This window comes from Thunnus albacares, chromosome 2 (assembly GCF_914725855.1).
Source record: "Thunnus albacares chromosome 2, fThuAlb1.1, whole genome shotgun sequence".
Classification (NCBI taxonomy): Eukaryota; Metazoa; Chordata; class Actinopteri; order Scombriformes; family Scombridae; genus Thunnus; species Thunnus albacares.
The window spans coordinates 1,981,761-2,007,690 of record NC_058107.1 but is presented as its reverse complement, the minus strand read 5'-3'; the positions used below and the strand labels follow the sequence as shown (position 1 = coordinate 2,007,690).

Below are 25,930 nucleotides of genomic sequence, written 5' to 3'. Positions count from 1 at the left end.
AGTTAAATCTGTGCATGCGTGGGAGTTAACATGTATACATATACGTATGCATGGCACTTACTAACATGAATGTGAACCATCAACACAAAAAGATCAGATCTGAATAAAAAATCTGAATTGAGTATTAAGGCCTGTAATGTGAACGTAGCCTAGAATCAGCCCAACTAACCTGGTCCAATTCTGGCAGAAGACACTTGCCCCAATACCAGCCCAAGTTCGGCTTACTGGACCTGAGTATCAGTCCATATCAGCCAAAGTCCAAACCCCCCGAAATCCAGCTGAGTCTGAGATCCTGACCTGATGCTGGTTGACATTGGAAAACTACTAAGCTACTATGTAAGGTGCTGGCTCAACCATCGGTAGAAATTTGGCTTTCAGTATACGAAGGACACCTCGACATGTGGACTGAAGGAGCCAGGGATAGAACCACCGACCTTCTGACTAGTGGACGACCCGCTCTACCTCCTGAGCCACAACTGCCCAGAGCACTTTCACAGCTCACTTGTTTGGTTCACTTTTATTGGGTCGGTTTTAAAACCATCCAAGCAAACTCTTCATTTGTGGTGTGAAAGCAAAACAAACCAACCGCAGGATTTTCTGATTTTAGCTTTAATTCAATGAAGATCCATCCATCAATCAGAAAGTAAAAAGGAGTTAATAGAGTTGTGTAGCACATGTGTCCTGCAACCCTGTCTCCTATAAATTATGTTAATATATGACCAACAGCAAATACATTTTGTAGAAAACGCAGTGCTGGCTGAATTACATTTTCTGTCAACATAATGAGGAAATGATGAACATGATGAGTGAGAGTTCTCAACTCATTAAATGAAGTTTTTAAAGCGTGCTGATCTTGTTCAGTTTGTTCAGTTAGTTTTACATTTTCACAACTCACAAGTCCACTGATTATTCAACTTAAGTTCAGTTAACTTACTTTTTTTAAAGGAGAAGTTCAAAATTTTTCAACTGTGTCTTAAAACAACAGTCATGTGTCCATATGAACAGTGAAAGAGGTTTTCCTCGCTGTAATCATTCTACCTGTTCATACTGGATATTAAAAGATCCTTCAAATGTGTTTTCAATGGAAGTGATGGAGGCCAAAATACACAGTGTGTCCACACAGTCATTTAATAGTTGATGTGAAGCTTCTATGAGGCTTCAGCAGTCTGAGTTAGTCATATCAAGTTGATATCTGACACATTTACAGTCTTTTTAGCATCAAATTCCCTCTTTGTGTTCAGACCGTGTTTCACTGTTGAGCTGCGGTGGAAGTATAGTTACAAAAAGAGGGACTTTGGCACTAAAAAGACTGTAACGTTGAAAGATATCTACTGGATTTGGATGGATGAAGCTTCATATTAGCTCCAGATGAACAGGAGGAATGATTACAGCAAGAATAACATGTTTCAGTGTTCATTTGTCTGTCTGACTGTTGTTTTATCCTTCAAAGAACCAGTGTGTAGGATTTAGTGGCATCCAGCAGTGAGGTTGCATACCCCTCTCCCTCACCCCTCCCTTTCAAGTGTGTAGGAGAATCTGGCCCTCTTTAGGGACGGTGTTTGGTTTGTCCGCTCTGGGCTACTGTAGAAACATGGCGGTGCAACATGGCAGCTCTGTGACTCCCTATGTAGATATAAAGGGCTCATTCTACGGTAATGAAAACACAACAAGTCTTATTTTCAGGTGATTATATACTAATGAAAACATACTTATGAATATTATATTCCATTTCTGCCAATAGAGTCCCCTAAATCTTACACACTGGTCCTTTAAAGCAGCAGGGGTTTAAACTGTATGACAGTACAGGTGTCTGTAATGCTCCAGGAAAAGCAGCATTTTACCAACAAAGGCAGTGAAGAAGAAGATTGTAAACTAGAAAACAATGCAAGATTTGAAATACTTTAAAAAATCAGTTTTGAGAATGTTGTAGGACCTAGACCTCAATCAAACACACGGTGGTGAGTAACACTCGATGTGAACATGTTTAAATCTCCACAGGCTACATTTAAAATAAATCCAATTAACAACAAGTCAGGTGCTACGGACACTGATCCCTGACTGCTGTTTCTGTTTATTTCTGTCACTTTAAGGTATTATTAGAAGTAGTCTTTTAATGTGGAATGCTTCATGTTTATTTTTAATTTTCACTCTGACATTTTTTTTTTTTTTTTTTTTTTGCAGTTTCTGTAAAAAAATCACATTTTAAAGTATTTGTAGAAAAAAATCCTCTATTGAAGACTTGAATATAAACAAATATGAGCTTGTAGAGACTGTACAGAGTTTGTGAGGAGTGCCTGAGTCACAGCACTAACACTGTAGATGTGTGTGTAGTGTTTGAAAAGGGTGTCTCTGTTTACCTGTGCGGTGCTCAGCCTTAGGCCTGTGTGAAAACTGCCCCTGTGTCTTTTGTTGATTTGAATGTGTAGGCAGACACAACAGATGGTCCCCATATTTCCAGAGGGTTAAGTCACTGTCAATGGCTCTAAATTGTCTGGCAGTAGTGGGAAGGAAGTTTGTAATAGATTCATTAAATGTTTTGCCGTCTGCGAGGAAGGCCTGATGGATGGTGTTCGAGTGCTGCTGGGTGTTCATTTTTGACCACCGAGACAAAGGAGAAGTTCATTCCCTTAATCAGGAATTGACATGTCTGGCTATTCACGCCATCAGCCATTAACCACTCCAACACCTGCTCTCTCTCTCACTCCGCCTTTCATTTCCCTCCCTTCTCCCGTCCTCTTTTGTACATAAACACACTCACGCTCTCCTGCAATGCAAAAAAACATGAAACATCAGCTGTAGCCGGGAGTCGTACCTAATGCCTTTCACTTTATTTCACCGCAGGTTGTTGAACTGCAAATGGAGTGGATCCGGATACTCCATCACTATAAACATGCATCACACTGAAAGAAGGTAGACCTGGGCACACACCGGCCACCACATACACACAAACACACACACTCTCTCTCTCTCTCTCTCTCTCTCTCTCTCTCTCTCTCCGCCAGCGTGGAAGAACATGAGCATGAAGGAAGAAAGAAGAAGTGAGCTCCACCTTTCTTTGCACTCTGTCTGTTCTGTCTGTTCTCAGACAGATCAATATGAACACACACACACACACACACACTGATCCCCAAACTACTCACTTTTTTAACACTTTTTTTTTATCAGCAAAAAAAAAGAAAAAAAAAAAAAAAAGAAATGGACAAGATTAAGTTGATGTAACAGAACCTCAAGTGTTCACACACCAAAACCTGTGCAATAAAACAACAATTTTGTTTAAATAAATCCTTACTGTCCCGCCTGATAGAAGCAGATGAGCAGCAGCCTTAAAGGGTGAGCTCACCTAAATCACAAATCTGTTTTATTCTTTTTATTTTCAGTTATTTAGGACAGTGGAGTACAACTTTTACACTCCTAGCGTTGGAAAAGCATCTTTTTTTCAGATTACTCCCCAGACCTCACTGTGAACAGTTTTTTTTATTTGTAAAAATACAATATCCATAAAAACTACTCATGTAGACAGCTGTTACTGTGAATGATAGGGACATTGTATCTGGAAAGACACGACCCCCATTGTACTGGGATGGAGGCAGAAATCTCAGCAACCTTAGTAAATATAACCAGACTGCTGCATCTGCACGGCTAGATCAATAATAATGTTACAATAATAATTTTTTTTTGCTTTTATTTGTAACACTGGCTTCTTTCTATGCTCCTAATATGGCATTATATTGTGGTCCGTGACATAACTGTGTAGTGACTGTACATAATGTACATGTGTGCAGTTCACCGTAGATGGCACCAGGTCATTAATAATGCCATGCTGAAAAAATGTGTTTACAGTGTTGCTGTTATAATGTGATGATTGTATAAAGCACAGACGAAGCCAGAACCCTGACAGCACAACAGGCATCGGACTAAAAAACATGAGCAGACAGCAGGATGATGCTGTGACTGTAACACACGCAGATGTTTGCATGAACATCCCAGAGAGCTTCTTCAAACTTCACATCTCTCCTAGACCAGTCTGCAGGATCTACTCTACTGCTCTTTCTTCTTCTTCTGTATGATGACAAGCAGCAGCTTATCTTTCCTACAGCTGGATGCACTATAAGCTAAGAAAGGCTCAAACTGTTACTACATGTCTCTAGATAGTCGGACCTACCAGGAATCATGTAGTAGTTGCTGATATATATCTCTACAAAAAGAATCCCAGTTCTTGGTGTTAGCTGTTGTGCTCTAAAGTCTGGTTATGGCCTGACGTGTCTTAATTGTGTTGTTTGACATCATCACCGATTGTTAAAGATGATTTTCTTGTTCTACGTTCAGACCTGTTTGAGGAATAAAGAAATCATTTTCCTCTGAAGACCTTTGTTCCAACACTGAGTGTCATCACTCTTTACAAAAATAATTCAAAAAGAGAAATGAAAGTTTTTATACTTCTCTGTTCTGGAGACATTGAATGACTTGTTGTTTCTAAAACAGATGTTTGATGTTTTAGAATAAAACTGGTGTGAATGATGTTTGTAGAGTACTAGAAGTCAGACAAGGCTAACCTACAGCCACACTATGACTGCTGTGTCGAATCCTGTATATACTGTATGTATGAGCTCTGACGAATGTTGTAATGACAGCCGACACACAAGTGGAGCTTTACTTCATTGAATTTTATTGGTTTGATGCTATTACAATAAAATATATTTAAAGAAAACAAAATGCTTTGGTCACTTTCTCTTTTTAAGGAGAAAAGCACTTCAGTTTAAGACGGGACAGACAGTCAACCCACAGGAAAAAAAAAAACAAAAAAAAGTGAACCAAGAGCAAAAACAAAGGCAATATCAAGAGAATCAGTTCCACAACAGTAGCGATTTGACCTCAACATAAAGCGGAGAACTTTTATCGGTGTTGAAATGTATTTTCATCTTGCGGTAGATATTCACTTCACAACATAAATATACTGTACAGAGTGATTACACACAGCTGTCTCAACTGGAAAACCAAGAGCTTGTATGATTATGTGTGTGTGTGTGTATGTGTGTGTGTGTGTGTTTTCAGGCAGACATTAAGTTAAGGCAGGCGGAGTGATTGTCTACGATACTCTGACATGGCTGACTCTTCCACGGCGATGGACGAAGAAGGAATGATTTTTAAAATGAGCACAGTGAGGAAGTTCAGCAGCACAATATTACAAACACTGCTTTAACCGTGTCTTTGTACTTTGCGGTTGGCCCTGGCGACCGTAAATATCGTTCACATTGTCATCATCACTGAGAGTCATGTGCTTTTAAAATGGATGTTGAATACATCTGGGAGTTTCCAGTTTGGGGGCAAAATACATTAGTGCTACTTTTCAACACAGTAAGTGTCACAGATAACACACTGACTGCTACAAACACACAGTACACTGTAGATAGACCCATAGTTCAGCTAGCCAATATTCTATATGAAGCTGATAAGACACTTTTAATTAAAGTGGGTCATGGGTTAGTCAGTCACGTCCACATGTTGCCTATTGAGGCTAGAACTAAATTCTGGATGAGAGGATCAGATTGGTCATCAAATCCTATGAAAAGACCCCAACCAACAATGTATTGATATAAATATATATATATATATGTGTGTGTGTATATATATATATATATATATATATATATATATATATTACTCCTCATATATATATATTACTCCTCATTGTTGTCCAAAAACCATCAACACACACACTCTAGTTTAGTTTGATGCCACATATAACAGCCTGTGTGTACGGATCAATACACATCTGGAAATTGGAAAAGTGAAACAAAATGGTAATTCAGTAAGATTATCAGGATAATATAAAGTGTTCTGCTCCCTTAGATACTCATTAGTGCAACAAATGTGAATTAGATTTGTTAGTCCCTCATAAATGCACCATTATTCTCCTGTTTGAGTAATGCTGGCTAAAAACTACAGTTCCCACAAAAGACATGAGTTTAGTAAGGACCAATGGGCTGAGTAGAGAGGTCAGATGGACTAACATATTGTTGGTTTTGGTCTTTTCCAAATATTCAGCTTAACTTTTTTGAACAGTATTTATATGAGGCATACAACCGTTTTCATTCTGTGAACTAAACTCAACAGCTTCATCACAGACTCAGTCAGTTGAACTCTTGTCCACATACAGTACATTATGTTGAAAAGTGACACAAATGTAGTATCAACCTGACACCTTCATTTTTAAGAGTCCGTTGTTTTATTTAATAAAATAAAAAAAACAACAAAAAAAAACCCAACTAGAAACCAAATGTTGCCTCATGCATCTTTTCTCTCCCTGTGTCTCCTCTGTGTGACAGGAAGGGTGAGCACTCACCACTGCTTCCTTTTGCTTTCACTGAAAAGAAAACCATTTGCACACTGATGTGTCTTTTTCTCCTCTTCTCTGCTCTGGCTTCCTTTTAGTTTTTCATCCACAAATTAGTGTCTGTCTGTTTTTTTTCTCTCCTTCCGTTGTCTTTTAATTTTCTTTTATTGGCAACAGTTTGATGGATAACTGAATGTGTTTTTCTTAACATGCCTGGCTTTTGATATATCAATATATTAACATCTAAATAGATTGAAACAAAACTATAATGAACCCCACAGAACTTCTTATTTCTGTTTTTCGTAAGGTTGGTGACTAAAAGAACAAGTGCAGAGATACGAGCAGTGCTAGTCTAGTCGGACCACTGTACAGCCATGTTATACTGAACTGTCTTCATCAAAATAATAATAATAATAATAATAATAATAACAATAATAATAATAATAATAATAATAATAATAATAATAATCTAGAAACAGTGTTGCTGATCTTGGAATCATAAAGTTGCATCTAATATTTTGATCAAAAACTCTTTTTTTCAACACTAAAATTTCATTTCTGAAAAGAGGCTACAAAATCCATCTGAGAAAAGTGCACATTAGCTCACCCAGCAACCATTCTGTAGATGGTTCCATGTGAATGTTCCCATCTTGTGATGCGACAGTTCAACATCAGCTCACCCAGAACCAGATTTCCTATTGAAAGTGTTTCGCAGTGATATCAGAAAGATATTTAGGTCTCGATGTTACGAAATGATGCAGGTAGCAGCTACAGACAGATATTACAACATTCATCTCGACAGCATGTTTTCATGGCTGATCAGCACTTGCTGCAGGCTGCAGCCTCCTCCTCTGAGTCTGAATGTTTGCTGGGCAGCTCTGTGGGACGTAGAAAATCTTTTCGGCAACGTGGGATTCATGTGATATTTGGTCAAAAAGGATATAATGTAACTCTACAGGTAGACCTAATTTTAGATTTTTGAAAACAGGGTAGAAATCCAGTTTAAAAAGGTCACGTTAATGTAGATCTACAGGATATGAAAACATTAACATTCAAAATCTTAAAACCACCTTGAATACAGATGGAGCTTTATAATTCCAAACTCAAAAGAACATTTTCTCCTCTCCACTAAAACAAAGCCCTCACAAAGATGACCCAGTATGAACCTGTCTATCTTCATTTGATTTTTTTTTTTTTCTCACTCACACTTTCCCTCCCACACACACACAGTCCCACCTGGACAGACATACAACGATGAATCATCATGCATGCGTCCTTCACACGCACGCTCGCTTGGCGTGCAGCATCTCAATCAGCAGGTTGTTGCAGGGCACCTCTCCGCTCAGATGCATGTAGCACAGGTAGTCCTCAGCGTGTGTGCTGAGGGAACGCAGCTCCGGCAGCCGCACCACCAACTGGCTGAACTTCTCCTGGAACTGAGGGTAAGTGGACAGGGTGTACTCCAGCAGAGCCCCGTTCACCTGCTCCTGGACACCCTCAACAAACGCCTGGTTCTCAAGCAGCTTCACATCTGCACATAAACAGGAAGAGGAGCAACACAGATCATCAGAGTCAGTGAGGAAAGAAGGAGGAAAACTGGATTTTAAGGTGTTAAAGATCCAGATGGTAGTAGAGATAAAGGACCAGGACAAGATGATGTGTGATTTTCTCACAGATACGTCTAGTTTCAAAGTGTTGTATTGTGCTTAGAAGCATGGTTCAGTGTCTTTTACTGCATATTTTGAGTTTGTACAAAAATGAATGGTGTATTTGACAATTCCCCTAAATATCACCAAAAAGTCAAGTATAACAAGAAAAGGGAATATGTTTTGAAGGATGACAGAAAAGACATTATATTATGTGTGATATATGTCCTTTTCTTTTAATATATCATAGATGCAGCTTTCACTTACATGAAAGCCCCCAAAACACTAAATAGTAACATTAACATGGGTCGTCTGATGAAATGGTCGGATTCACCAGGAAACACAGAGAAGTTAAGCCTGTTAATAGTGTAATCCTGTCAAAACATTTGCGTATGCATGACATTAAACAGCATGAATGTTCATTTGCAGCTTTGAAAACAGACAAATTAATCATTACTCAAAGTCCACTTACTCGCATCTCACAATCTTCATCAATGGACCATCAGTGGAACTTAAAACTCCATCTGCTGATGAAGACTGTGGGATGCATTTGAAAGTCCTGGATAAAGGCTAGTAAGTGGCCCTTGAGTTAGAATTAATATGTCAAAGATTTCTTTTTTCTTAAATTTGTTTAAAATGTGCACAACATTTGAATGGAAACTTGTTTTTCAAGGTTCATATAGATAATATGTTGAGACTGAGGATGCTCAAAGTTGTTATTCAGTAGAAAATCTGGTTGTTTTCATCCAGAGAAATTCCTTCAATATGTTGTAGTAAGTTGGTATTTGAGTGTTATAAAAGTAAGGATTAAAGTTCTACTTCAGAATAAAAGAAAAGGAGACATAAATCTGTTTGAATTTTTCATGTAATTCATTCATTAAGGGTAAAAAATGCAGCTACTGTGATTCATACTGATTCTATACTTTATAAAATAAGATAAATGTGTGGCGTGTGGGTGGCTGTATGAGTGTGTTTGTGTTTGTGTGTGAGACAATAGCCAAGCCCTCCGGTGGACCAGCATTCAGCATCAGCTGAGCCCATCTTGGAGAATCCATTCACACAATAATTAAATGTTTTGAATCAATGTTCTGAATCATCTTTTCAAACTGCTTAAGGGCAATTAAATTACCCCTGACAAACCTGACTCTGGAGATGAGGGAGAGCGAGAGCGCAAGCAAAGAAGCCGCCGGCAAAGACAGCAAATATTTTCTGCCTTTGACAAGTGCTCTCCCCATTCAAAAGCTCTTTGTTCCCTGCTTTGCCAGCGCTAAACAGCAAACACTTCTGGGAATCTGGGCAAGCCACATCTATGCTCTCTCCATCTGCACAAGCTGTTACATGAATGTCGGTCCTGCCATCCAATGATAGACCCATCCATTACGTTTCTTTTGAATGCCATTAGTGGACAATGGAGGAGGATGTCTTTGTTAATATTGGCTTTTGTCAACCCTAGAAATTTAATTAAGTGAATTTATTGGAGCGAAAAAAGGCCAGTTTAGAAAACACTTGTAACCTTATAGATAAATAGGTACTGCACATAATCTGCAATTGTGACATTTTTTCATTAAAATGTCACTGTTGCTATTCAAATTCTGCCAAAAGACAGCATCAGTATGGCCCTGGAGTCCCAGGAAGTTGATTAATTTCTGCATTAAAAACCCACTATTCTTCTGAATACACAATACAGACTATACAGGAAAGCTCAGGCCTTCACAAACACATTTTGTTTTGCAGATAGGTTAATCAAGGATCAATCCTTCTTAATACAGATGTTTAAAAGAAGAGACTCTATGTACCAAATATTAACACTGTTTTCTCCTTTGAGAAGTTTTAGCAGGACAAAGCTGATATTAACTTATAGCAGATATACTCTATGATTAAAATATAACCTTTGCCTGATGATGATCACTAACTGTAAGTCATTATTTGCTTTTTTCATTCAACACATCATGAAGCCAAGACATGAGGTTGACTCACTGGGGTTGAACAGGAGGAGGAATTTCAGACAGGCGATCTCTCTGCGGTCGACCTGCAGCGCCCGAAGCCTCGCTGCCAGCTCCTGACCTCTCTGGACCAGATTGGACAGAGTCCCCTCGGCTTGGGACAGGATGGACGAAAGCTCCACCTGGAAAACAAAGGTGCCTAGTTATTTTCTAAGTCTCTTATATTCATGAAACTTAAATGCAAGCCCTCTAAAGTGAATCTCTTTAAAATTAAGACCTCTAACTTGGCTTTTGTGGAGGACAAGAAAATGTTTGCTGGGCTTCTGCATTTCCAGTTTTATAGGAGGAAAAATGAATGACTCAATATTAGTTTAAATGTTGAATGTCATCAGTTTTAATGTGGCAGTATATGATAACTTAAGTCACCTATACATTGTGCTAGCAATCATTTTAAATGAATATATATCAGTTTTTCAAAATAAAGGCTATTTAATTTTGCAAATAAACTCCTAATATTCATATGTTGTTTAATGGTTGTAGAGAAAAATACAGTAATTTAACAGGGAGTACTGTAATCCTCCTGACATATACATATATAGATATACTACATGGAAAAACAACAGAAAACCACAGAGTGTGTGCCATTTTATTACCAAATATACATATGTGGTAATTAGTTAATATTAAGGAATAATACATTTTTATTAAACTTTGTCATTTCCATGATGTTCATTGGTCAACATGTCAAGCCTGAAACACATCATCGTTTATCATTATTTTACATTACATTTCATTTTTAAAACATTGTCTTCAGGAACTCCCATGACCCCTCAAGTGTCACAGCCAGGATGGAATCCACATTGTTCCTCCTGAATCCGAGGTTTGACAATTAGCCGGAGCCTCCTTTCCATGAGAACCACCACCCCAGTCTCCAGTCCACAAGCACTGTCCCCGATCTCTATGCAACACTGATGAGGCGTGCCAGCCATGACAGCCCAACAACGTCCAGAGCCTTAAGCATCTCAGGGTGAATCTCATCCTCACTTAGCGCCTTGCCACTGAGGAGCTTTTTGACCACCTCGGAGACCTCTGCCAGGGATATGAGTGAGGCTTCCACCGAGTCGTCCAGCTCTGCCTCCTCCATAGAGGGCATGTCGGTCGGGTTTAGGAGATCCTCAAAGTGTTCCTTCCACCGCTCGACAAAGTCCACAGTCAAGGTCAGAAGTTCTCCACCGCAGCTTCTCCTTCCTAAGTCGCCTGACGGTTTGCCAAAACTTATTTGAGGCCGACCAAAAGTCCTTCTCCATGGCCTCCCCAAACCCATCCCACACCTGGGATTTTGCTTCAGCAAAGCCAGCAGCCAGTCTAAAACCCTTACCTATGGTCACAAGCTTCAGGTAGTGACTGAAAGAATGAGATCACAGATACAAGCGGACGAAATGTCTGGGTTCAATCTTAGAGATTGAGGGTGAGGAGCTCTGACATCCGGGGGGAGCTGGGAGTAGAGTTGCTGCTCCTTCGCTTCAAAAGGAGCCAGCTAAGGTGGTTTGAATGCCTCCTAGACACCTCTGGAGGTGTTCCAGGCATGTCCAACTGGCAGGAGACCCCAGGCAGACCCACAACCAGCTGGAGGGACTGTATATCTCTTCTGGCCTGGGAACGCCAGAGGATCCCCCAGTAGGAGCTGGAGGGCATTGCCGGGGTAAATGATGTCTGGGCTTCCTTACTCAGTCTGATGCCACCACGACCTAGTCCCGGATAAGCGGCAGAAAATGGATGGATGGATGTCTTCAGAAATAAATTCACCCCATTCAAAGCATTTAACCAGCTCTAAAATCACATCTCTTTTCACTCTCTCATTTTTCCACAATAGCCACCTACCTTAAGACTAGTATGCTGATATGGTGTTTTATCTCTCCTCATCAGCCACAATAGTTTGGAAAACAGTGTGGAAAACCTGACATAACATGTGATTTTAGGCACACATTAATGATTATTAAATTTGTGCTGCATTCATTTGTTATTGAAGGCCTTTTACTGTATTCATTCCAGCATTTTCCTACCACTGAATAGGTGTGGTGGGTCACCCTGCCTTACAGAGCTGCTAACCCTCAAAGAATTTCATTTCTTTCATCTGTTTCAGAGGCTGTTCTGTCTTGATAAAACACACAGTTCTACTGGCATGAAAATAAGCACATTTAAACATATTTTGAGTTTTATCAGAATTGATTCTAGAGAGGCAAAAAAAAAATCCAAAATCATTCATTCAGTTGGTCTAAACACTAGATCCTCACTGATTTCCATACTGTAAATGAAATCCAGGATCCTTTCAGATCCTTTCTTGAACCACATTTTGAATGGAGTGCGGTGTAAGTGAATGAACCGGGGTGATATTGTGCGGATAGGAAGTTTTGCGAGGGAGTTGTTACCTCCTGGCCGGTCACCAGCAGGATGCTGTCTTCCTTTCCATGTTGCACTTGTCTGAAAATGTGATCCAGGACCAGAAGTTCAGACCAGCAGTTGTGGAGCAGCTTCATTTGATCTCCCACCTCCAGGAAGCACGCAGACAAACACAGACAGAGAGGGAGAGAGAGGGAGATAAAGATGGACAGAGTCAGAGGGACACACACAAAAAAGACATTATCTTAAAGTAAGTCTACAGTTTGAGGTTCTCTCTGTTCATTCATTCATAGTTTTTTTTCTGTCTAAAATCCTGATTGATATTCTTTCAACCCTAAAATGTTCCTGATTATTCTTCTGTTACTGTCTTCCACAGCGTCCATGTAGGAAGGAAATCAATATCTTCTTTTTCAAAGTATTTTTCAATTGTATTTTCTATCATTTTTGTTGTTCTGTTATATTTAATATGGTCTACGTGGCATAATTCCTTCTATGTGTAAACACACTCGATTTAAAAAGAAAAGAAACATCGACCCTCCTGTCACGCTGTCAGTCCAGAGCCAAATCTCACTGAAATATGTGACAAAACCAGATAAAGTAAAAAATGAGGTGACCATAAAAACAAGCAGGGAAGAGAAATGAGCTGATGGTCGGTGGTGTTTGTGTTTGTGAGTGTGTGTGACGATGTGCTGCCGCGTTCACCGTTGTGTATTTACGAGCATCGTCTGAGACCTCTTCAACCTGCTCACCTCTCCCTAACCCCCCCACCCCCCACCCCCACCCCTCCCAGTCACATCTGCTCTGTTCTGGGGGGATGGGTGTGTGTCTGTGTGTGTGTGTTTTCAGATTGACACCCCCCCCCCCCCTGCCCCCCGCCCCCCCGCCCCACCTCACTGCAATATTGTCTGTAAAGTGAAGGACACGGCAGTCAGTGATTCTGCAGCCGCAGCTGCTAATAGGCCCAGATGCACATTCGTCTGACACGTAGCTGACAGAATTACTGTCCATCTGAATGAAACTATATATCAGTCGCAGAGGAGAGGGTCCAATCTTGTTGGCCTCACACTCATCTGGATTGGTGCAGTTGTGGGGGTTTGGGCGTACAGTGATAAAGGAAGGGGTTAAGGAAGCAAGAGGTCTCTGCGACCTCCTGCGCTTCCTCTCCAAGAGGAGTTAGACACTGAGCTGCAGCCAAAAAAATCACTCTGAAAAATCCCACAAACATGCTGAACATGTAGAGGGGCTTTATTTTTCCTTCTCAGTGTTTCTCTCTGTATGTTGGAGTGTGGAACACAGATTGTAATCCTGGTTCAGTAATAAATGACTCTAAATGGCTGACAGGACCTTCAGTGCTACCAGAGTAATGTTCATTGTCAGGTGTGGTTCGACCTCTCAAACACTGTGAGAGTGTGTGGCAGAGCGGAGGGTAAAGAAGTGGAGGAAAGCTTCGGTTCTGCATACTTTTACCAAATGTTTACAGCTTTACAGATTTTGCATCACCCTTTATTCCATATGCTTGTTATGTTAACAAGTCTGAGTTTAAGTCACAGTTGACCTTGTAGAAAGCAGTGAAGCCTATTATTCTTTGAATTCTTATTTACATTATTCCCTTCAGAATGTCCTTGTATTTTCCTGTTTTACCACATAAACATGTCAGACCCTCAGGGCTTATGGTGCACCATCATTTTGGAACATTCAGAACGCATTTGTTTTTATCCTTTTACAGTAGTAATAACTGTGTCAGTGGGACCCATTAGCTCCTATAATGTTTTAATGACATTATGGAATTTTCAGAAACCTTGAAAACCTCTTCTTATGATTAAACTGACTATTAAGTCAAGAAAACGTAATTTCAAACCATTTAAAACTGGAAATCGGGAAAATCTCACTAAATGTTGATATGTAAAGAAAATATAGCTGGTTGAAGAATTCTGATAAAGTAGTAATTACCAAAAATCCACTGTCTTCCATAAGGCTGATGAAGATGAGTGTCATATCTAGAGCAGCAGAAGCTGATGTTGTTATGGCCATTTCACATCAACAGCAAAGTTTGGAATTTGGCAACTTTAGCACAAACATATTAATAGTATCAACCTTTGAGGCTCAGTTCTGGTAACCAACGAAACCATGCCAAGACTAGGAACAAGGATTCAAATGGAAAAAGGGCTGAATTTAGTCAGCTTTGACTGGTAATACAGCGCTACTATCAGAGATGGCCTCTTTTTACAGATAACATGCTCACACATCAAATGAATTCTACACAGATTGAGATTTTGTGTGAAGTAATGTGACAGCACACAGCATTAAAGTAGTGCAATGTAGTGAGGCTCTGAGTGCAGAGAAGTCTCCAGCAGTGTTCATTATTTGATAAGTAGTAACATTAGAAGCAATGCGCATAACCAGTATATAACCTAATGAAATATAGTCAATTACTGCAATGTTAGAATGACAACTGGGGAAGAGGACATGTATGGAACATGCTGGGGACGCCAGAAAACTGTCTAAAAAGAGGGAAAACATCACTCCTTGAAGTTCATCATTTAATATGTAGATACAGAGAAAATATTAACTATCCAGTTAGGTAACCTTTGAATAGTGTATCTCTATTTTGTAGCTCAGAGTGGATATCTATTTCATCTCATTTTTGAGCGAAACTCTTGAAAATCTTCTTGGACATGTTATTTTTAAATTGCTTGTCTCCAGTTCATTGCCTGTAGTAGCTGAGCATTTGTGTGTTGTTCATTGTGTGCACTTCCTCAGCAACATCTTCCATGTTCAACAGGTGAATGGAAGGTCAAACACAAGACAGACAAAGGCCACCTCTGGGGAACTGCAGCAATCAATAGCTTCCATTCTGCTCACAATTTAATAACAATGTAGACGAGCCGGAGCGCGGAGCTGCAGTGGAGAGCTGACATTCCCCCGTTATCGTCTGCATGGAATGTAATTATCCAGCCCAGGGAAACAGCTCTTTCTGCGGGAGGCTTTCTTGGCAAAATATGCACAGCTTTGTTCTCACTGTCCATGTTGGCTGTTGGCTTTAAAAATTGCCTGAATATCACCAGAAATACATCAGTTGTGTTTAATGTGGTCCAACATAAGGCTCTGGGGAGGACACCGAAAATAAGGCCGCATAGGTCTAACGGTCAGAAAAACACGTTACAAAAGAAAAGCTGCAGATATGACATTTTTTTTCACATTTTGGTATGCTGCCACAGCCACAACTTTATTTTGGAAAAAGAGAAGTCAAATAAAGTGAACATGTGCACATATAACATCCTGTTAGTGGTTTACATTTCCATCACACACACACACACGCACACTGTCTCCGTTTGTGCTATCAAGAGTGTCAAATAACTCACAAATGTATCAGTGCAAACTGAAATCATGCAGTAAGTGTATCTATCAGAGCCGAAAATTCATTCAGTCATGAAGAGGAGCGTTGTGAAACTAACTACAGCACACAGAACGCTCAAGAAGCCTGGAATTAAATGGTCGTTTTTTTTTTTTTACATTACTGGAGTCATAACTAAATTATATTGGATGAATAAATAGTTTGACGGATAATAATTTTGGTCTCCTAGAAACTAAAACACGATTGAACTTTTGTGTGTTCAGGTGAACTTACAGCACTTGGTTAAGGTGAAGACAGATAGTGGTCTTGGTTTACAGTGACTTGAAGCACAAGACAAAACGTGTTATTAACACTTGACTGAAACAACAATCTTTCTCTAATAACCGCTGGACTCAAACCTGTCCTGTGCATATTATTGACAGCAGTTATAACTGGTGATTAGTAGTAAATGTCATTTCAAGAGACTGAAAATGGAAAAGAAAGGTTGGCCATGACAGGACTTCAAAAACCATGAAGGTAATATCATTCGATAATATTCCTTCTCCAAGCAAACTTCATAGTAAAACTAGTCCAGAACACAGACGTGCAATCCAAACTGTTCATTACTGATCAGGCTAATTACTGCTACAGATGTATGATTCAATCAATCAGCAACTAAATACATGCACTTATTACTTTACTTCACTATTACATTGGAGGATTTCTGCAAGGAAACAAGGACCTGCTCTCAGAAAATGTGAAAATAACTACTGTAAATATAATTTGGTAACAGAGACAAGCAAAATATATATTAATATATATTTTGATATGAGCTGAGCAGCCTCTGTGCATCTTTCCTGTATGATATCAGGATACTAACGCAGAGGAGTCTTTCAGACATGTATCTGTCTAAGTGGAAGTAGGATACCTTGTTGTTGTTAGTTTAAGAAGGTGCTACAAATCCCATCATCACCACAATGTGGTCTTTGTTTCTGAGACAGGAAAGGTACAAAAGTAACAATAAAGAAGACTAATCCTTTTGGATGTTCTCACAAACCATGAATTCAGTCATTATTTGTAGTTTTTTTTTTCATAGCTGACATATTGTGAAATCAATTGTAAACACATTATGGGAACTGGTCTGCTCAGGACACAGCAACATCACTGCATCGGTTCCATTTTACCAACAAAAACCTGTATTAAACTTTGTTTCTATTCCTGTGAGATACTGCGGTGCACATGAGCTGTTAGCACACACAGAGGCCTTTATGATCAACACCTTGTTCGTTGCAGTATTCTCTGAAACACCAGGGGTCGTACAAACAAAATATCCTGTGAGTCAACGAGTGTTCTTCGTAACAGTTTCCAGTCTTTGTTTACTTTGTTCTGTGCGTTGTTAAAGTTATTTTCCTGTTTTTTTTTTTGGGTGGTCACGTTCTGACGTACTATAAAGACACACGAAATGAACTACGATAGAGAGAGCGAAGGTAAAGGAAAGTAGTCTGCCTGGGAACAGTAGTAAACACCGACGTACCACCAAACAACCAAACATTAATGTCCTATAATTACTGTCACTTGTCCGTCTCTACCATCCCACCTCCACCAGAATCAGCAGGACCACTTGCATAGTGCAAAACTCAGAGGTGCAAACCAAGCACTGCAGCAACTTGTGGAGCCTTCACGCTCAACGTGAAAGACACAATGACGTCATTTTTGACACCAGGGACACTGCGTCAAGCATCAACCTAGCTTTAGTGGAACAGGAGCAGCCCCCGCTCCGCCTCCTGAAAGAAACAAATAAAAACAAATAACACTTCTACTAGCAGGATAGCGGGAGTGTGACAGGCTCACACCAAAACCTGACATTAATATTATATAATAATTCCTCATTTATGTGCACTTATCTGTGACGTGCCCACCTGGCGACTAGGGATGGTCCTCAAAACCTGGTTCTAAAATTTAAGGAAACCAAGAAGGTCGGTTCTTTTACTGTATTTTTTTTACATTTTGGTGTAACTCATGGTCGTGCTGCTCTCTGCGTCTGTGTTTGACCGAGGCAGTGCACACACACACACACACACACACACACACACACACACACACACAGAGCAGACAGCAGAGCAGAGATGGAGACAGTGAACCAGGTGAAGCGCGCTGGTTCGTCTACCCTAACACTAATGAAAAAGAACCAACCAAGAGTATCGTTAACAAACCGATTTGCTAAGACGTATCGATAAGAGTAGAAGTATTGATAAAATCCTAACAATGTCTTACACCCCCCCCTCCCACCTCCCCCCCCCCCACCCTCCAAAAAAATCCTAGGGGAAAAACAGACAAAGGCTGCTGGCTACTGGAACAGTGTAGCTTTTCTATCCAATGAAAAAATATTCTCTCGCACCCCTCAAGTGGTACTGAGCCACGCACAGAGGCTTGGATATCTTGGATAGGGGGGGGGGGGACTGGGGGCCACCAAAAGTCTAATGTTACCAGCCAAACTCCAGGCAACGATGCACATTAATTAATATTGACATTTTAATATTATTAGCTCAACAGCAAAGTGGCGCCTGTAATCCTGAACTGACTTTAAATTGACAAATGGACACAACACTTCACATATAGTAGAGTTACAATTAAAATAATGAGAAAATGTATCACAACTCTATGTCCGAACCATTTTTAACAATAACCTGACAGATTTAAAACGTACTCCTTAAAAACACATCATTCATAGTACATATCTGACTAGATTTAACCACGACTAAAAACACTCAATAAATGAAACCAGTTTGGGTGAACCAGCCTGTAATATTACTGTCGACACAATACTATCCCAGCAACTGTAAGGCCTAGTGCTAGCACTAATAATAATAATAATAATAATAATAATAATAATAATAATAAAAGTATACATGAATTCTTGCTGCTGTTTGTGTGAAGACACATCTGCTTCACTCTGCAGCCTTCATGGTGCGAGCAGAGAATCCAAACAGAAAGAAACCAGACAAAGCTTCACACATTGCCAAAGTAATGATTCTCTGCTGATCAGGCTCTGCTCGGGTCTGGTGTTAAGGTGCTAAGAGTCGAGACTAAAAGTAGTTACAAATGATTTATTAGCATGCGAATGAACTGAGTGACCAGCACAGAAGACCTCATGTCCCAGCGTGCGGCAGTCCCAGCAATGAATGTCAACGAGTGAATAAGTGTGAGGCAGTAAAGGAGCAGACCTGCTCCGACTGCGCCCGGCTAAATAAGCTGTGTTTGATCAAAATACTGAAAGGAATCTCACTAAATCTCACCAAGGCCAAAATCAACCTTTTGTTGACAGTTAAAACTGTTTAATTGGTTGAATCAGTTTGACCATGGCTTGTCGACAGATGTTTGTTTGTCAGCACAGACATTATATTATGACACACTGAAGAAGGTAATAGTTTCTTCTTTGTTGTGTAACTGACCTGATTTATCAGAAAAGAATTATAATCCTCCATTTTTGCTGTGAGCAGTAGGTGTATTCGGCCATATTGGCAGCAGCAGCAGCAGCAGCAGCAGCACATTTAAAGCACAACAACAGTATCGATTCGTCCAGCAGGGGACTTCAATCTGACTGAGCTACTAAATCATCTACACTGTCCGATACTACAGTGAGTCTGTGACACAGCCCACAAAGACAATCACAGCGCTGGAGATGATGGATGGAGACACTGATGTATGTCCAATCATTATCCTCAGAAGAAGTGTGTGTGTTTGTGTGTGTGGTCTGATCAGCCACTGTTCAGCACAGAGACAACAGCAGCCAGTAATAATAATGACTCTGACACAACTAAAAGACTTTAGACTTGTTCCTCTTTACTGTAACTCTGCAACATCATGACCTTACAAATTATACTCATTAAGCAACTACAAGCATTTCTTTCATCTCAAACATTACTATTAAAAAATACTGATACAAGATGCCATAATGTCATTATATCATAATTTAATGATATGCAGTACATTCATTTATCTGATGCTTCCCTTCCTGTAAATGTAACTCTTAAAGGATTATTATGATGCTTTTCTATGTTTTATGTTTGTATGTTTATGTGGTGTTGTCTCCAGTCAACACCACAATGTATGAAAATTCACTTGCAAAGATTTTTCTTGAGTTACAGTATGATGTCATCCATCAGCACTAAAAAATACATTTTGATAAATGAAGTCAGATATAATATTTACGTCATTTACTGTCGTTACCTCAAGCAGCTCTCTGCTCTCTGCGAGCTGATTTTCATATAAATAAACTGTTGCCAGCTGTGGTTTTCACTCTTAAAGTGGGCTGCGGGTCCATTCTGAGTGAGTTAATTGTGAGTGAATCGTGGGTGTACGAGTGAACTTTGAAAGCATTCATTTATTTGTGTCATGCTGAAATGGCATGTGGGCCTGTAAACTGTATGAATACATTTCACACAAACACATTTCTTCTCCTTATTATTTTTCTCACAAAGCAAATGTTATGTAACAAGGTTCTTGTTATTTTTAGTGCTATTCTTATTATATTAAAAATATATATATATTAACATTAAAAAGCTGTATTCTGGTCAGTATGAATAAGGCTGAATTATTTCTTTTTTTTTTTGTTGCAGTGCTTTTACAGCATTGGTGAAGCTTTAACTTTTTTGTTGCAATACTTTTTATTTTGTTAAGATTTAAGCCCCAAGCAAAATTTTTATTTCTATTTGGCAGATAAGAAAACTCTCATATGGATCAGATATCAAGTCAGTATTAAGTCTGTTACTAAGTCTAGTTTTCTCTGCATATTTAGAATAAAACACTTTATTTTAGCCTTTTTAAATTTCACAGTTTTAGTGAATTAATTCATGAATTCGTGAAGGAGAGGGCACACACTATGAGTCTGTTCTAGTCTGAACCAGATGAGTCCAGAGAGTTTAAAGATACTAATCTGTTGCCTCCTGATCCAGTTGATTTTTAAGACTGAAAGCAGGACTATTGATGTCATAGTTGGGAGAAATTGTGATAAAAAAAAAAAAAAGAGAGTTCATCCAAATGTAACTTTTGTCCTCAACTTTCCTCGTCTTTTGTCTGCAGCATGTATTTGTCTTTTGATACACATGAGAAGTCTGATTTGAGGGTTTGGCTGTTATTTAATTTTTATTTGACAAATATAGAATGTTGTTTTAATGGCTCAAAGAGTGTAGCAAAAATACTATTTTTACAGGACATTATATAAAACTGTTTGGATTGTGTATGTAAAGCAGAGTTATGGAAGAGAGAATAACCGTAGCTGCAGCTGTAAAATGTTCTGCACTATTTAGAGTGTGTGCACGCGCGCCTGCGTGAGCGTGAGGACGGGGTAACGTGCTCGGTACTCACCCTGAGCTCCTTGAAGAAGATGCAGCTCCGAGCCCACTCCACGATGGAGAAGAGAGTCTGGTCCGCCATGCGACACATGAGGCTGAAGGTGCTGGGCTTGTCCAGTCGGCCTCGGCTGCTCTGCTCCTGCTGCAGATGAGCCACGATCTTATTTTGCACCACCAGCTCATCTGGATCACAGCGCAGCAGCTCCAGAACCAGCGGTGGCAGGCTGGGAGGCTGCGGTGAGGCTGAGGGGTACATTTCTGGGTAGGGGTATCCTGTCAGAGACTCGGGGGAGCTGGTGTAGTCGGGGCACTCGGCTTTAATCGCCCTGCCAGGGAGGGCTGTGTACTGGTACTGAGTGGTAAGGGGCACGTGTGACTGCATGGCCATGCCCAGGGATGGGGGTCCATAGAGGTTGGCCTCGTAGTCTGTGGGGGTGATGGAGCTCGGGGTGGAGGGGAGGAGACTTTTCGAGATGGTAGGCAGGCTGTGCAGGGTGCCGGTGAAGCCGTAGTCAGTCTGCAGAGGAGAGGCTGGCGGAGGAGCTGCACTCTCCAGCTTGAAGCCGTTGGATCGTATCAAAGCCTTCTTCTGCTGCTTCAAGGCCCTGTCTCTCTTGTACATGGGGCCAAATTTATTCCTCCCCCCACGCATGCGGTCTGCACGCACCGCTGTCACACAAGAGACGAGAGGTGAAAAACAGATTTACAGATGAAACAGCGACTCTACTGAATTCTCCTGCAACGCCGAGCTCTCTTTTCCAAAACTGATTACAATCATAACTTGCATTTCACCAGAATTCCCAAATCTTCCTCCAGACAGAGTAAATAGCAGACATGTTGGTCATTTTTTGCTTCCCTTTTTAGGGCTGAGATGAATCCCCAGAGTCTGTGCAGCTCCACTCCTTCTTGTAGCCTAAATAGAGCTTTTGATTTAAAACAGGGGAGTCTCCGGGATTTTATCAGTAAGTCAAGAATGTGTCCTTTTTCTGCTACGGAAGCAGGTGCTTTCCTGCATTGCTGTCTGGGAATTAATCTCATCCCATGTGTATAGGAAGCAACTATGAGAGCTACAAGCCCACAAATCTATAGTCATCAAAATAATAACAAAACAAAAAATAATAATAGGCCTACGCACAAGAAGTCTTTACACTTACATTATTGGCATTATTGTTGAAATTATGATGAAATAAACAAAGCAAATCATGAAAAAATTGAAGAAAAAAAAGTATAAATATACAATTTTTCTTCTTTTTTTAATTTGTCGCAAATAATAACACAATTATATATGAATATTATTATTGTTGTTGATTTGAAAACAACAGGCTGTGTGCAGTCAACTGTACCTTCAAGGCGCATCCCGACGTTGAGGCATTTCTGGAAGCGACAGAAAGGACATCTCTTCCTCTGGGTCTTGTCTATTTTACACTCCTGGTTTTCCGCACATGTGTATCTCTTGTTGTTCTGCACTGTCCTCTTGAAGAAGCCCTGAACACACATCATATGTTAGAAACAGCAAATAATTCTTACACAATATGTCACTTTTAAAGAAATAAAATTGTTTCCAAATCTTTGCGTCATTTCGGTCAATAATATTCGATGAATAAAAAGTGAGTCTATTTTATTTTTATAGCTAAATAGAAGAGGAAATTCAATGAAAATGTCTGGAAATATATTTCAATGCACAAGTTAAACGTGTGCTCGTAAATCATATCAGGTTATTATAAGGAGCGTGATGACAACATCCGTTAAAACACGCTGTGAAAGCGGTTTTTGGATCATCAGTAATAATGAGTCGGTTGAAGGAATGAGTGGAAATGCGGCGCAGTTTGAACAGTTACCTTGCAGCTCTCGCAGGTGAGGAGACCGTAGTGATATCCAGACACTTTGTCTCCACACACAGGACACAGCTCTTCCAGGTCATCATCATATGTGTATTCCATAACCTTCAGAGTCACACCTGGTACACACACACACATTCACCCGCACAAGGACAACGCGGCACGTTTAAGTGTACAATGCAAATATTTATACATACATATACACTCACCTGGAGGAAAAAAAATCAATAAAAACTGCGTTTATATCCTGTAAGTTAGAACTGGATGGTATTTAATATAATGGAGTTTCACATGTCGCAGATTTATTAAATGTGTCGTCACTTTTTATTTATTTATTTTTTTCCTAAATCAATCGCATCATAAATAATAAATAAAAAGCTTTTCAAATACAAGTGTATTAATTTAACAATGTCAGAGACTCTTCGTTGTTTGAGTTCAATATGATAATTAGGCTATTATATTCATTAAATGCATACATTCAATATATATTCACTTCTGAATGAAATCATATTTCTGTGCATACTTCATAAGGCCTAATAATAAAAAAATCATATTTATACAATTTAAAAAATAATAAAAATCTTATATGTTGGACGTATTTTTTTTTAAATATATCGATGTAAATATAACTCTTAGAGAAACTTATTTTTATATGTAATTTCTACGTAGAATGTTTAGGTGTTTCCGTGTTGACTACATTATGACCGTGAGTTGCGCTTTATGAACAGACATCACTAAGAGATACTTTTTAATATATGTTTTGTTTTTAGATGGCCTTATGACCATATAAAATATGACATATAAAGGCAGGCAACTATAAAAATATAAAGGGGCTATATATAGTCTATAGTCTCCACCCGTTTTTCACCAATATCTACATTGATTGATTATTTTTTTCTGATTTTTTTATTGATTCCTTTTGATCGTATTTATCACTTTCATCCGTTTGAAAGCACTCCGCATATACATTTCACTATGATTGATTTATGGCATTATAATAAGAGGGATAAACTAATATATTCTTCAAAGTAAAGTATGGAAAAAGCGAATTTAGACACTGAATCCCGCGCGTTCACACACACACACACACACACACACACGATCTCGTCCAAACACGGCTGTACTTTGTGGAAGTGGATGTCGGTTGTTAGCTAACCCTACCTGACAGATGAAGCCTCCATCAGTGAGTGTGAAAAAGGAATGAATCACTCAACCAGCACGTTTAAATAGTGATATGCTGGAAATTAAAATAAAGTAATTAGCAGATCCTTGTTTCGGGAACTTCCGCTCGGTTTGTTTCGGTGTCCCGCCGGTGAGAGAAAGAAGAAATTATCCTGCTGTCGATAACAAGGAAGAAGTGAAATGAGCCGAAGTGAGTTGAGCTGAGAAGCGGGAAGAACTGACGGCTGAAGTTCGGGCCTGCACGGGCGTCGCGTGAAGCAGCTCGTGGGTCACGCACGCATCAAGGGGTCTCGCGGGTTGTTGGAGGATGAAACAGCGGTGCAGGTGTAGGTTATAGGACTATATAGGACTATACAGTATGTAGTAAAGATTATTATTATCACTATTATTCATTCATATTTATGATGATAATAATAGAACCTGTGTTTTTTAGGCATTCTTATTTTGTTGTTGTTGTTATTGTTGTTGTTGCATTATTAGGCTTTATATATATATTATTTATATGATAGTAGCATAGTCACAACGTTTACTGATTAGTATTATATAGCCTGCTTTTATTCCATTATATTGTTTTCTATTTCATTTTTGTAAAGGTGTAGCTACATTGCTAAGCTAATAAGCTACAATTTCTTGTACAACTGAAAACTATCAATTAAAAATTATACTGCTATTTTTAGAGGCCTACTTTAATAATAATAATAATAATAATAATAATAAAAAGATTTTCTTTTGCATGAGTTCAGGTGCTCGTTTCAGTTGATCGCTGTTCAGTTGCATCGTGGACTAAAACTGTTTTTCTACAAGGATTTCTGCAGTTTCCTTATCAGACAGTTATTGTGACACTGCACAACAGGTGAGAGATCTCTGGATTTATTATATCAGCTTCAGGCCAAGAAGCCTTTCTTCATTTATTGGGCTTAAATTTGGTTTCTTGACTCGAGCAAATATTAATCATTAGGATATGTAAGTTTGAAGTGAAGAGACTTACCGTGAGCCTTGTCTCCCAGCATTTGAACAGCAGCCAGTCAGTGATGATTGTCTGATAATTAAAAGCTGAGTGTAGGTGTTGCTGCAGCCTTGCATGAGCTGCCGAGGACAACAAAATAAAAAAAAAGACCAATAAAAATCCGGATGGACTCTGTGTATAACAGGGCCAGTAGAAGGTGTGTGTGAATATGACCATTGAAGAGCTCAGAGTGAAACTCCTTCAGTCCGCTCGCCCTTTACTGCGCTTCCCTTATCACAAAAGTTAGACTGCTTCGCTGCTATTGGTGGACGGCGAGTCACGTGACGGATGCTCGCTGCCTGTTCCGTAAAATGCCTGGAGAGGAGAGGAGAGGAGAGGAGAGGAGAGCGGAGTGGTGCTGATGGAGGAGTCGCACTCATGTTAACACGCGCACACACGTAGGACCTTTTCTTCCTCCAATGGTTCAAAAAAATCAACCTAAAAGTACACAGCGGTAGTTTTACAGGATATTTTTATAGATGAGCTGCCGTTTGTTGTTTACTTTGAATGGAATTTATTTTTAATTTGACTGGAGAGAAGAACTGTACCTGCGGACACATGAAATTATACTCTATCATTAGACAGTTGGGCCACATTTCTAAGCTCATAGCTTAGAGATAGAGCAGTATAATAATGATAATATAATATAATATAATATATATTATATATTATATAATATATAACTATAAATAATAATAATAATAATAAGAAGAAGAAGAAGAAGAAGAAGAAGAAGAAGAAGAAGAATACGTTTTCTATTATTATCATCATTATTATTATTATTGCTGTTGTTGTTGTTGTTGTTAATGAATATGAATTGATATATATGTTACATATCAGACTTAAGTGTCGGACATCTGTTTCTGTTGAATTTAAATCAAATGGCCCCAACA

At 39.4% G+C, this 25,930-nt stretch overlaps 2 protein-coding genes across 2 annotated transcripts in view; one reads left to right on the top strand and one right to left on the bottom strand.

Annotated features, from left to right (window-relative positions):
• adgrd2 (adhesion G protein-coupled receptor D2) overlaps positions 1-3,135 on the top strand; it is a 38,106-nt gene extending 34,971 nt beyond the window's left edge. The window contains exon 25 of the mRNA XM_044362756.1: positions 2,842-3,135. Within this exon, the coding sequence (XP_044218691.1) occupies positions 2,842-2,849 (8 nt within the window). The 3' untranslated portion in view covers positions 2,850-3,135. The remainder of the gene's footprint in view (positions 1-2,841) is intronic.
• A 2,894-nt stretch (positions 3,136-6,029) lies between these two features.
• On the bottom strand, positions 6,030-25,281 carry LOC122989697 (steroidogenic factor 1-like). The gene is made up of 7 exons (XM_044362741.1): positions 25,020-25,281; positions 22,850-22,968; positions 22,355-22,496; positions 21,025-21,680; positions 12,353-12,472; positions 9,958-10,105; positions 6,030-7,865 (listed from the first exon to the last, which is right to left on the bottom strand). Exons 1-7 carry the CDS (start codon positions 25,039-25,041, stop codon positions 7,612-7,614), a joined length of 1,461 nt encoding a protein of 486 aa, XP_044218676.1. The 5' UTR covers positions 25,042-25,281; the 3' UTR covers positions 6,030-7,611.
• Positions 25,282-25,930: the final 649 nt, after the last annotated feature.